This window comes from Cydia splendana, chromosome 8, assembly GCF_910591565.1.
Source record: "Cydia splendana chromosome 8, ilCydSple1.2, whole genome shotgun sequence".
NCBI classification, from domain to species: domain Eukaryota; kingdom Metazoa; phylum Arthropoda; class Insecta; order Lepidoptera; family Tortricidae; genus Cydia; species Cydia splendana.
Genome location: NC_085967.1, coordinates 4,049,663 through 4,064,417, shown reverse-complemented (window position 1 = coordinate 4,064,417; position 14,755 = coordinate 4,049,663). Strand labels below are relative to the sequence as shown.

General features: G+C 37.8%; 1 protein-coding gene across 1 annotated transcript in view; it reads right to left on the bottom strand.

Annotated features, from left to right (window-relative positions):
• The window catches only part of LOC134792728 (AP-1 complex subunit gamma-1), a 55,397-nt gene that overhangs the window by 22,098 nt on the left and 18,544 nt on the right, over positions 1–14,755 (bottom strand). Inside the window, exons 5-7 of the mRNA XM_063764027.1 lie at positions 8,479–8,717; positions 5,308–5,384; positions 611–628 (exon numbers count right to left, since the gene is read on the bottom strand). Of these exons, the coding sequence (XP_063620097.1) occupies positions 611–628; positions 5,308–5,384; positions 8,479–8,717 (334 nt within the window). The remainder of the gene's footprint in view (positions 1–610; positions 629–5,307; positions 5,385–8,478; positions 8,718–14,755) is intronic.

The following is a 14,755-nucleotide window of genomic DNA, read 5'->3' as shown; positions in this document are numbered from 1 at the left end:
CCACAAATTTCGAAAACCTGACAGATTCGATCACAAGTACTTTGTTTAGTTAAAAAAGTCTTCATCACAGCAGCAGAGATGCCGTTTCGAATCCATTCTAAGAAGTAGGAATCTGTAAGACTTTCGTTTGCCATGTAATACAATACACAATATAATTTGTATATTTGATATCATGTATCTAACACAAGACATTCATGCTGTTGCTCGTGCCGTAGCCTGTTGACATTCTTTATGTTCAAAATATCGTTTGTAACTATGTATCAGAAACTTTAGAACGAAACAAAACCAAGCTATGCTTGTGAGGTTTTCCGTGTCTAAAGTACTTAGTATGTAAAAGAAGGAAACGCTCTCAAAAACTAGTCTTAGTCATAGTTTGTTCTTGCCCAAGATCCTATTCAGGCAGTTGCGCTGATGAAAATATTATCATTACTAGTTGCGTTGCGGTATTTACAATATTGCCACGTGAGGCTGACATACAAAAACAATTAGGTATTCTACAAGACAATTTACGGTCGTGATTTACGTTCACGGTATAGATATTATATTAAATGTTTGTATGATAGTCATCAGGCTAGTGCACGTAATAGTGCAAGGATCATCGTGTGATTACCTCGCGCTGTCCGCTCTCCTACGGGACAACACAAACAGAACAATTAGTGTGGTATACTTATCTTATCATAGTAAGTGTGTGATTTACAAATGTGTGTGTATGCGACATGATACTAAATGTTTAATGGCAGACGAATAGTGTGGTAGTGTACAGACTATTTTGAGCACAATTTTAATCAGAGTAGGAATTGAAATGCGTGACTTTAGCCAAAGGTTTTTTATTACTTTGGTCGACCATATCTTCAGAATCGTAGGGTCAAATTCGATAAATAAAAACTATTGCTCTTTATAAAGGGGCGTCAATTAACTAAGTGAGGTATTCAGAGGAGGAGGGTTCAAGCCGAATCTCACCAAATCTCACGTGGGGGAGAGACGGGGACTTGGAAAATATCACGTAATTTTGTTTTGTCACAAAATAGTGTAAAATTGTGATGTCAAAAAATCCTCAATAACACCTCACGCATATTTTTATACTGTTATTTTGTGTACCATTTAATATTGGTGTGAAATGTTGTAGAGCCTGTTCGGAAAGAGAAGAGTCGTGAAATGTAGAGTTCTCCCACGACCGATTAGAGTCTAACCACTATAATGCACATACGAGTACTCTAACTCCGTAAATCAGTACGTACGTAGCCAATTCGTTTGGCTAGTTATGGTCGCCTTTATTCACGGTATATTGTACAACGCTCTATGAATATAAGTATAACTAACAGCGAAACACAATCAATATCTCGTTCGCCTACATCACATCATAAATTAATCTCACTAAATTATACCCTCGAAACTGTGTCAAATATATACAATTATACAAGCCAGCTTAAGAGCCCAATCAACGTGCACACTAGCGCCACTGCTAAATAATCGTGATTACTTAAATTTAACGAAAGATATTTAAAAAAGGGGGCCGCTACGTTCTGTATTTTGTATTTAAGTACCTTTTGAATACTTCAAACTAGTTTTCATGTTGCTGGATTCGTCAATCTATGCGTCCAAAGTTAAAACGGCCCTTTTTTGTTTTGAGTTCATAGATCGACGAATCCAGCAACATAAAAACTAGTTTGATGTATTCAAAAGGTACTTAAATACATAATACAGTACGTAGTGGCCCCCTTTTTTAAATATCTTTCGTTAAATTTAAATAATCACGATTATTTAGCAGTGGCGCTAGTGTGCACGTTGATGGGCTCTTAAAGCCTTAGAGCCGCCGCCGTCGTAACAAACGTCGTCGTTCGCAAACAAATAAGTCTGGTAAACAGGCTGTGCAAGTTTTATTAAAGTAACAAGAGAGCCGAGCTAGTACAATGGAGCGTTCTACAACTAAGGTATATTTCGGGCACGTATGGTATGCCGGGATTTCTAAGTGGAAAAGTTGACCGGCCGAGATAGTTGAGCTGGTACTTGGGTAACCCTTTGTGTATAAACAAGAGTAGGTATATTATTTCATACAAATTTTGTAAGGCCAGTTCTGTTTTAAATATCGTTACATCACTGATAAATTTTTGACAATGGCCTAAAAAACATTCTCAAATAGAAATTCTAACTATACCGCAAGAAAATTAAAGCTAACATTTTGGGATTTAGAAAAATAAAATAAGAAAGGGAAAATCAATGACGCAAGGAATCCTTGCAAATGAAACCGCGCGAGAGCAAGTCATAAAATGTATGTACATAATGTTAGAGATTCTTATTACATACTGTATTTAAGTCGACCTCCAGACATCAAAAAACATCAAAGAAAATAATTTTATATTCTTACGTAGACCTTTAAGGACAAAATTATAATACGGCCTACGGCAATTCTAATGAATCTCTATGATCCCCACTTACTGGAATATAATTAAAAAACGGGGCTTGTTTCGGTACATACATGTAAATTTTTATTCGAATTTCATTTACAAGTCTTATGGTATCAAAATTATACTCGATTAGCGAAAATTTACTACGATTACGTATGAAAATCGATACTACGAAACTCCTCAGTGACCTTTAGTTTCACAGGTCATTCACGTAGGCACCTTAAAAATTACGTCACGCGTTTACCTACGGCTATGCTACTTATAGCGTAGATATTAATAAACCGCCGGTTCTCCAAAGAGTAGAAAATCCATTTTATTTGTTGCTATCAACGTGGGATGCACTGCTGTGTACTTTTCACAGATAACACGCCGTCTATTTATAGATTGCATCATTTACAGCATGTACCTGATATTACATTACATTGGTGAATAGGTGTTATTGAATTGTGGCTTTGATGCGGGGTTGTGCCGTAAACTTGCATACTGTATTATTCCATACCCAATAGGATATATTGCTTAAAAAAGTAATGATTGTTTAACAAAGTGATCGCAATTTTTTTATTTAATAATGATCGTCTTTTATTCCATCATATATTAAACAGCTTTTTGGTAGAGTATCATTTTTCAAGCCAAGCAATGTTTGGCATGGTAATGGTGATGTTAAGCAATGTTTCGGTTATTTCGGTATACCTATTTGATAGCAAAACAGTTATTAACAAGATAGGTATCTGAAGCACAGTTACGTATTGAGTAACAGTTTGCTCGAGATTTTCACGCCTATCGGATCGCGAACCTGTCAAACCACACCGATCAGTTTAACGACCCGTCAGTACCGGATTGGCGACGATTAACGCACGGTTAGGCAAAAACTGTAACTGGACGTTGTTCTATCTCAAGGGGCCCACAGATTACCAGTTCGCCGGAGGATATCAGCCTGTCAGTTAATCGCAAAAGGTGACAGTTCCGAACAGCTGACAGGCTGATATCGTCCGGCGAACTGGTAATCTGTGGGCCCCTTTACTGGCCAGGATAACGTCAGAGACAGAAGCCACATTACAGGCTAGCATACACCGGGTCTAGATAGAGCGGCTTGGAGAGCACTGGTGAAGAGTGTTCACAGTTGTCACGTCTCTCAGCAATGAGGAAACGACAAAGAAGAAGAATTCTTATTTGCCAAATGTACCATCACGCTCCGCGATTGTTGCGCCATTTAGGGCCCTATCTAAATTGGTTGTTCAATACTTAGACACGATATAGAATTTCCAATTTAGCAAGAACCCTAAATGACATAATAATCCCGTGTACTACTGTACATGTTTCTACTAAATTGATATTGCTTAAAAAATCAATAAAACACCACATCAAAAATGTAACTGCTTTTACGCTGTTCAGTTTATGTACAATGTATGTTCTGTAGTTGTTCAATCAGTGTTGATCGGGGATATAAAAACACATTTTAGAACAAAGACAGCTGTGAGTCAGACACTCGTCAATTAATAATGTTGACAATGTTGACATCATGGAGGTGTTCAATATTGTCGAAGACTGTAGGTAATTGTAACCATAAATGTTAACATGTTAATGGCAATGCGAGAAATCGGCATATAACATATCTAAAGTATCATATACCTGAATCTGAAGTGTGTATACCTCATAGATTCAGAGTCAGAGTATTGTACGCCAAATTCTGGCTGATTGTGATGTAACCAAATACTAACCCTACCACAACTCACATTCAAACAATAAATAATTTGTATTTGTATAGAAGGTAGGATCCTATAGAAGTGGTATACCGTGAGGGACAAAACATACGCAATGCGATACTATGATTGGTCGAATTTATTTGTTGCCCACCATAATACATACTAAATTTACGGTGGGGAACGAATAAAATGTGAGACTGTGACAAGGACAAACAATAATAGCTCTTTTGCTGCTACTCCTACTGAAAGATACGTAAGACTATCCTGTTCGGTCACTTCCCCCCACCTTTCATGCCAGATCCAGTTATATACTAGATTCATGGTATACCTATACAGAAGATTAGCCTATGATTATGATAGACGTGTTCAAATGATCACCTCGCTTCGCTGCGACCTATTTACGCTGAGTCGGTTCACTGGCATTTCTGCCTTAAGAAATCCTTAATCGATCATACTAGTCATATCAAAGGCTGCCTGATTCTATCAAAACAAACGTTAACAATTAGACCGACCCGGATTGCGTCATGAAAGGCAGTAACAAGGAAAAATAATGATAATTTGTACGTGCATTGTGAGAGCCGGCGGCGAGACTTTCTCCCTTCATTATACGAATTTGAGACTAAAATTGCCTTTCGTTGAAGACATCTGATGCCTATCTATCTACACAACACTGGACTGAACACACTGGACCTTATTACGTTGCAATAACGTGTACGAAAAGTCAGTTAACAGTGTGGATGATGGAACAGTGGGTGCCCTAACATAAATATCCACTTTTCTACATATACTATACAGCTAATACCTCTAGTATGGCAAATAAACCGTTTTGAAGTACCATTTTGTTGTAGGATTTAAGCAAGTTAGACATACAATATCACTTAGCGCTTTTCGGTTGTCACCCTACGATTTATATATGAGTGTATGTATCCTGTTTGTAACATCTCACTGGCCCAATATTACAGGGTTCTATGTTACATTTTCAAGATAGTTGAAAGTCGACTTAATGTCACTATGACAATGTTCAAATTTCAGTTCGATAAAAGTGAAACATAGTACCCTGTAATATTGGGCCAGCGATCTGTAAACATGTACGTGATCTACTTAACTAAAATTACGTTCACAGAGTGTCAATCTAAATTATACTCTATAATATAGACCGTAGGGGTCAAATTGGTGTTCAAAATAAAAGTTGTTCTTACCTTTTTGAAGTGGTTGAGTGTGTCGGGACTGTTTTCGCACATCTCTGTGATGAGCGTCACGCCCGTGATAAGGACACCTGTGGACACATTGATAACAGTTAACCAGAGTAATTTTGATCCTTCCATTGTATGGGCATAGAAGTAAATGAGAGATGATGATATTTTGGTTTATCGTTTACGCTATCGGGCGAAACCTCTTTGATAAGGAATTGAAATTTCATTTTTTTAAATAAGTAATCATATCAGAAAATCGAAAGGAGTAGGAAGCTAGGAAGAAAAGCTTGAATGAACATTTCTTGACTGTATAAATAAAGAGGTTTCCCGATATTAAAAAGCTTGTTACGGGACTAAAATCAAACCCATTATCGTTTTCCCAGCGTTTCAAGAATTTAATCATTTTTGGAAACAGCGAAATAGCGGATTTGAGTAGGTATTTTGCCTCCGTACTTTACCCAAGCAAATTCAATTAGGAAATAAATTCGAGAACAATTTGGTCTCGGAAACCCTTTGGTATCGGTAAGGCAAAGTCTCGATTTGAAGTTTTTTGTTTGAGGCCGGAATTAAAGGGGTTCATTAATTTATAGGATTTATGCTCTAAGTTTCGTGAAGTGTTATTGAAAGATTTGTCTAATTAAATCTTTCAAAGCTTAGGACCACCTTAGGACTTATAAGCACAGAAGAAATAATTGTACTACCGTACAGAAAGGACACTTCCTACAAACCCGAAGTTTGACAACGGTTCAGGGTCGAATCATGCTATCCCTTTCTAATATGTGGCACTATCCCTTTCGGCTATTTAGGGTTGTCAAAATTCAAGTGATTATCTTATCTGTTGTCGTGCACGCAAAAGGAAGTCAGCCAACCCTAATAATTGCTCGGAGCAATGCTGTGAGCCGAACGGAGCCGAGTTTGACCGAAGTCAGGAGTGTCTCCCCACTGTTATAAGGTCGACGCTGACAAATAAACTTTCCAGTTAAGAGTGTGTTAGAGTCCATCTAAGCTAACTTTGCATCATTTGAATAGAAAAAATTTAAGGAATGTCATTATAAACGTCATATTTTCATAGAAATTTGACATTAACCATGACATTACCACAATTTGTCATTTCAAATGCCATGCGATATTTCGTTCCAACTTTACGAACAGCGGATATTTTTGTGACCAACTGTCAATTGTTTGATGTCAAACATGACATCAGTTTAGTCATCTATTTTAATAGAATTGCTACTTTTATTGGTACTAATTGCAACAATTAGCACTTATTCCGTTCAATATGTTGACTTGACTACTAAAATGGCGAATTACATATACTAAAACGTCAAGTTTTATTTACCATCAAGTGTATAATCAGTACCCGGTAAGGGAAATCAATACCCGGTAAGGGAAATCAATACCCGGTTTATGACAACGAGTAAAAACAATATATTGGAAGAACCTAAATATTGTCACGCTGTTATGCAGATCCGCGTGTGTGTGAGCGAGACATCGCTATATTATGCACGTAAGTAGGTATACACATGTCCCGCTCGCACACCGGACCGGCGTCCAACCATCATTAGGGTTCCGTACACAAAGGGTAAAACGGGACCCTATTATTACTAAGACTCCGCTGTCCGTCCGTCCGTCCGTCACCAGGCTGTATCTCACGAACCGTGATAGCTAGACAGTTAAAATTTTTACAGATGATGTATTTCTGTTGCCGCTATAACAACAAATACTAAAAACAGAGAAAGATTTAAGTGGGGCTCCCATACAACAAACGTGATTTTTGACCGAAGTTAAGTAACGTCGGGCGGGCTCAGTACTTGGATGGGTGACCGTTCTTATAGATAATGGTACGGAACCCTTCGTGTGCGAGTCCGACTCGCACTTGACCGGTTTTTTTTATATTTTATTGAAAGATAATATAAAGTAAGAAAGACCTTGACATATCTTTCCCTATATCTATAAGTAGTGCCAAGGCCAGTCTAGGCCCCTCGAGGCACTGAACGATAGCTTTTTATCCAAATGGGCACTCTCCGCTGAATTTCGCGGTGTATACCTATCTGGTTTTATTGCATACTTAGTAAACATGAAAAAAAAATCCCGTAATACGGGACGAATGCGGAGTTATTTCTTATCCGTATTTTAGCTTACTAGGCAAAAATATATCTACAATTTGCTATTGGAGTATGAGACAACCTAAGGCTACGTTCACACGGCGACTATTCGATTCGATATTTTCTCGCATACGGTTTTATCGTATACGGGACGTCTGTTCACACGGCGCAAGATCCATTCGGTTTTTTCTCGTATACGGTATTCCCGTATACGTGACAGCCGCTCACACGGCGTCTATTCGATGCAATTTACCTGCCGCCACACCACCAGTCGTTGAGTGCACGCCGACATGGATCCCCGTATTCCAATTCTTTTATATGTTTATTTATGATTATTATTATGTCTGTCTTTTACAAATTCACGGGACCATGGGGTCCCGGGCATTTGGAAGGCGTGCGTGGGGTCGAAGCAAAATTGGGCAGCTAGTGGGCGGCAGCCATATTTGCAAGAGATTTGCGCACCCGTGCGCGTCTCGTATACGAGAAACCAGTTTGTCCGTGTGAACGACTCAACGTAAACGTAAGCGCCACTGAGTATCGCATTCGATAAAATCGTTTCGAGAATCTCGCATTCCCGGTGGCAAGACCCCACGGTATACGGTAAAAAATATGGCCCGAATACGAGATATTCTCGTATAGACGCCGTGTGAACGATTTTCAGGTTGCCATACAAATTTTCCTGTCACTACGATATTCGATAAAATCTCATGTACGGTATACGGGAAAAATTACGCCGTGTGAACGTAGCCTAACGGTTAAGATAACTTTGGTTTTTGAAATATTTGAAATTAATTCAAAGTGTCTGCCGGTTGTTTCTACCGTTGTTACCAATAAATATTTCATATCATTGAATTATGTATTTTGATTTAAGTAGTGAATCTGATCCTTATAAAATACTAACTTTTATAAAATAACACATCGTAAAGATTAGAAACAAGCGTTCAGTATGTCGACCAAACGCTCAACATTTATCTGCACAAGTTTACTTGACAATGGATATCTCTCCTAAGGGCATCTCTCTCGTAACCCAAGACAGCCCGGAGTATTTATTATGAGTTATAATAAACCTTACCATGATTCTTTTCCGTCAATAAACTCCTTGTAGCCGGTAGGAACATCTCCATCAAATCTGGAACTCTTCTTATAATGCGGAACGCACACAGTGCTGCCTTCTTCTTAATGTACGCGTTTGGACTCTTGATCAGTCGCTCTACTTCTGATGCCAAGTCTCTCGCCATTTCTGGAGAGGCGATGGCGCCGAGTGTACATAATGCGAGACCGACCACGAATTGGGTGTTGCTGTTGAGATCGCTGTGGAAGAAAAGGTCGAATTAGTTTCATTGGTGGTGTGGTGATGGTGGTAGTGGTTAAAAAGATAGAGGAGTATTTTTAAATTTCTGAGGTTTTCGATTTCACTGAAATTGGCCACGGAATTCAGGAGTCAAGCTTTTGCAAAATAAAAAAAGATTGCGAGTTTGCGACCTAAACTCACGGCGCCTTATCTACAGCTAATCAATAAAACTGTGACATCGAGATTTGTAACAAAGTATTCATGCATCGCCCTTATTATCTTTTCTAGACAGCTATGTGACACCTTTGTCATTTGACAGATATGGAACAGCATGAAACTTTGGCTTCAAGAAAGTTCTGTTTTCTCGCTTTCAGTATCGCCACCACGGACTTCGCGCATAGCCAATAAGCTTCCTCTTCAACGAACTTCTGCCGAGTAATGTTAGTTTAGCCTGGAATTATTACGGGGCCGTAAACCGGATGATTACTCGGAGTTAGTGCCCCGTTTACGACGCGTGTTATTCGAGTGCTTAGTGCTAATACTGCTAATGCTTAATACTAGATCAAATGTCAGTCGTAAACGCAGTCCCACGTACGCGTATAGTGAGTGGGGCCGTAAAGTTTTTAGCTATTAAAATATGAAATTGAAAACTAATAGCGGTTTCATATGACGTGAAATAATTAAGTGTCAAATTCTCAGTCCTCACTCGTCGCAACGTACCTATGCGTTAAAACCTGTGTTTTATCCATGTCGTTCTTGGAACTCTGTCTGTAATTCTATTATATGGACTTAACTTACTGTTTACCAATTCAGCGCTAACCACTAAGCACGATTTTAGCTACAAAGCGGGAAATACTAGCTACCTACAGATGTACAAGTTTCCAAAAGTGAGAAAAGGTCTAGAAAATTTCAGGATAATTTCACAGGAAACAAGGGTAACTTTCATTAGGGAAATAGAAATGTATTTCCATACAAAAATATGAGCAGTTCCCGAAAAGTTTACGTAGAAATTGCGCAATTTTGGAAACTATGGCTTAGCACGGAATCAGTTATTACAATAAAGTATTCTATTATCATAAAATTCATAAAGCTTTCACGAATCATGAATATCTGCGACAACCACATTTCTATTTTCCTCAAAAATAAAACGTCGTCTTTCAGAAACCTCTAAATATATTTCGCTTCCTTCCTACCCTTTCCTAAGCTTATTATTGCGAAAATTTACTTCGTATTTGGCAGTATCCGACTTATTCCTGGGGCATTTTATACGAAACATCTTTAAGAGGCTTGTAAGTAAAAAAAGAAGCTAACAAGAACAGCTGCCGGTTGCGTCCAAGCGAAATATATTGATCCTAAAAGCGGGCGATGACCTACCTTGGCGGTTATACTGACATGCTAGGTGTTTAACATTCGTATATAATGCGGGTGTAGAATATCAGCTGTCATGTCAGCGTCAAATGCATTGAAGCTTAGATATTTTAGGAATTTAGAGGACAGGCTGGCGTTGGAAAGATAATAGTTTGGTCATCGGATATACCTTAAAGTAAAAGTAGACAAAATTGCATGGCCACATAATGAATGAATTCATCAGTGTATTCATTCTGGGGACTTGGTGATTTTAAAACGCAACATATAATGTAGGTACATCTTTGATTTGAGTTAAAAATTAAATGAATAAAGGTTTCATATGGACATTTCATAAATCCCAGCAAATTTGACTAACGTGATGCTGATGAGTGATGATGACTGTCACCTGTAGGTACCTATTTAAAATGAAATTCTATTAAGTCATTCAGATGACTACCTATGCTTTGTTAATTAACAATCAACAACTACATGACTACTAGGTATAATGAGCGACAATGTCGTATCATACAGTCAGCAGCAGAAGTTGCTAAGCGGGCGAGATGTTCAAAATTACCTTGACACGCTCATATTCTCTTAACAATAAAGTCGCGTCGAGATCATATTGAACACCTGGCTCGCTTAGCAACTTCTGCTGCCGATTGTACGAATTGATCTTTTTCTCCCAAGTTCTCGTTTTAATTTTAATAAGCTAGGTACAAATTCGACGTCAGTGCCTCGTAACAAAGGAGTTATTTAGTTAGAGTATAAAGAAGCCAAGTGCTTGTTTTTATCAGTTAATTTATGAAAACAAAACGAGGCCCGGAGCGACAGGTTTTCAATTTATGTGCCTTCAAAAACACGCATTTATGTGATAATGGAAGTATACAGAGTGTAGATAATATTGCGCAGCGTAAAACAAACAGTAGGACGCCTTTCTCTGTTACTCTTGCTAGGTGGACTGAAACCCGTGCAAAGCCAGGGCGGGTCGCTAGTTTACCTTAAAACAGTTTTGTAAAATTGGCTGAAATAAATTTAGCTGAGCGGCGTACGGTGAAAAGGTGTATTTTATAAATAGGTTCACATTATTATTTAACATGTTGAGCTATGAGAAGAGACTACTCATAGCTCAACATGTCAACTTAGTAACCGCAGCGGTAATACTAGATGTAAGTATCTAATTATCTAACACAATACCTAAGAAAGGAACACGCCAATTAAGGATCAAACAATGTTTCATCATAACATTTCATGGTACAAAGGAGCTACCAAAGTAAGATCCCTTCCCTAATAAGGCATCTAATACCGGAGGGTTGGTGACAGCAAAACGTGATTAATCTCAAAGTTAATCAGTAGGTGTTCGCAGTAAAGAAGCTGAAAACATGCTCAGATTCGACTAAAGCGAATAATAAGGTCTCAATAGTTGTTAGGTTCTGGCACCTGGCTGGTATCTGGCACTCCTATTGGCGATTTAATCTAGTGATTCCTGGTTCTCTAGAAGGTGAGATTCTCAGAAAGTTTAAACTTTACGGTAAAACTGCAATTTTCTCAGATTCCATAAAATACAAGCATTCATCGTTTTGATAACACATCAGACCGTCAATTCTCGTACTTTTCTTTCGTTTATTTTAAATTATCAGAATTTCAGATGGAAACGACCTTATTGCACAGACGCATAGGGATCCTTCTGAGCTGGAAAGCCACAATTAACATATACGAATATTGTCATGCACAATCTGATTACCATTACGTTATTGCTATGTATTATTATATGATTAATATCACTCGCGTCCGATAAAATTGTGATAAATCTCGATAAAACGACCATGATCGCTATAGTATCGCGTGCAAGCATCCAATCGGTCATGATTCACGGCGCAAAATTCATTGCAGAGGCGTTTGGAGGCGTGATTTTGTGCTAAAATTCTAGGTTTATTAGGAAAATTATCATGCGATAATATTTTAGAGCTAAGGCAAAGTAAAGTATTTATTTATTGTAAACTGTGTACATAAGATGACATATACAGGAGAACAACAATTAGCAAGAACTACAATTAGCTATTAACATACTATTTCTAATTTAAATGTCACAAGAACTTCTAAGGATACGGGCAAGTAAGATTGTTCAAACTAGTTCCAAAACAAAGTAAATGGAAACCACATTCCCTCAACCCTCAACTAATTCAACAACAACAATGAAACAATATTGGTCAATCAATGGAAGCTAAAAGCTCTCCTTTTTGCATTCACCCGAGCATTCCATTGCCAAAATGTATTCAAATTTATTAACAACTAGGACTACTATGTGTCCAAATTTTTAAATTTACTTAGTGTATTTCAAGTGTCCGGTGATTCACACTGCAGTATAGCAAAAACACCGCATAAAGTAAAATGACCTAAAAGGGCTTACGTCCGTTTCTGACTTTAATGGAAATGTGACTTTTCCGACCTGAACAAAAATACAGTTTAGCCAGCCATGGCGATTATTATCATCGCTGGTCCCACTGCCTCAGTGGAACCAGTCAAAAGTGGAACCTCGAGATCTGTAACAACTATGTGATGTATAACTGGAGTCCACGCTTATGCTGGTTAAATAAGATTGATGCGCTTGAAAAGTGTTATAAATGGCAGCGCAGTCCAGTCAGGGTTTTTGTTACACTGCCCTTTTAGTTATACACGTACTCGCTTTGTTTAACTGTAGCATTGTATGCGTTTTGTATGTTTACGAGTGTATGGAATATTGTGTGAGTGCTTTTAAAATAGCGCGCAATAACCGCGTCAATTTGTATACGATGCAAATTCTTATAAAGCGTGATATGACTTTAAATCACAAATCACAACTGATAATTTTATGAGTCATATTTATATATTCTACAGTATGCATTTATACTCGTACATAAGCATAACTAACATATAGCGAGGTGTAAATATTAGATGTTACGTTACTCCCATCACGATAGAGAATAGACCACAAACGACAGAATAACACCTTAATTGCCAGGATATTTCAATTTTAATTGGACTTTTTGATTCTCTTTGCTGATCCGTTATCGAGTCGGCGAGTTAAGTTTCTTAGCGCCACTTGCACCATTCCACTAACCTGGGGTTAACTGGTTAAACCTGGAGTAGCTATGGCTACCAGTACAATTTAACATTGGGTTAACGGTTTAACTGGTTAACACCTGGTTAGTGGGATGGTGCAAGTGGCGCTTAAGAGTTAAGTGACTTAAATCTTAATACGTTTAAACTGCATAAAGTGCCAAAAAATATATACAATCCCACACAGATAATATACACTATACACACGAAAAACCAGCTCTCTTAGTCGTGTAAAAACACGTATGTATAGTCAAAATGGTTCCACCACAATGCTATTACAGAGACAGCATTAGCGCAGGTTTCCATTCAATTGAGACGTGAGACCGAGCCGAGACAATATAGATATACAGCGCAGTGGGACACATTAGCATGTATCGATCCCCGTGGAACTCATCATGTCCTAATTTCGTATTGTTTTATCTTTGATGTGTCGCGCTTTCTTCATTTCCTTCGTGGATTCCCGTGGAGTAACATTTGTATTTCATACTGATGTTTTTTTTCGCAAACAATCTCATGATAACATATAGTTCCTAGAATCTTATCTCTCTAACTCACAAAACCCACCCCCCGGTCTCAAAGTACCATGCTTAGGTGACCACTTTGCTATCGAATGTACTAAATACTAACCATACAGTACTTGTTTTATTTTAGTTTTAATTTAAACGTTTAGTTCCTTTTTTTTTTCATTTTGTTTGTTATTAATAAATATTTAATATTAATACAATATGGACAGTACTATACTGTATGGACAGTACTATCCTGTTCAATACCAAAAATCCTCTGTAAGTAATTAGTACCTACCGGTATTTATTTAATTTTCTAATGATAATGATGTATTTTATAAAGTCTACGACATGAAATCATCAGACTAAGATATCATAAAACGTAGTAATGAACAGTTAAACACGATATCAAAATAAATACAGCTTTTTATTATGAAATCAACACCGGCCCTCAGTTCCTTCCCGCCGTAAACGAAGTAGGCTACCAGGTGACATTATTGCGACACAACGTCCGAATCACAAGAAATATATTGCTGCAGACGAGATTACACTTATACCTAAACTATTAAGATAAACGGAGCTGAAGGTAAACACGTACACGATAGTAAATCACGTTATATCTAATTGGATAATTTTGTTACACAGTACTATAATAAAATGACCTGAGGGCAAAGTAGAGTCCGTCTAACCATAGAGAAATATAGTAAGAATAGAGTGCTCAGCCCATACATCAGTTTTGGTACCAAAAAGAATGGTCTTTCTGGTGCGGATGTCAACTGCGAAAATACCATTATTTTCGCAGTCGACATCTAGCATCGAGTAGCGAGATTATCAGTACCGCTACTTGATACTAGAATTATCTAGTGTCGCGACTCACGAAAATTGTATTTAACAACAATTAAAAACTAATATTAAAAGCAGAAGGAGTTGAAAATAGAGTTCCGGTTAATCCGGTTAGCTGAAAATTGTTGAGCATTCGACTTTTTGGTCGTTGCAACATCTATAGTCAAGTAGCTGTACTGATAATTCCGCTACTCGATGCTAGATGTCGACCACGAAAATAATAATCGTTTTGTTACTAAAACTGATGTATGGAGTGAGCGCTCTATGTA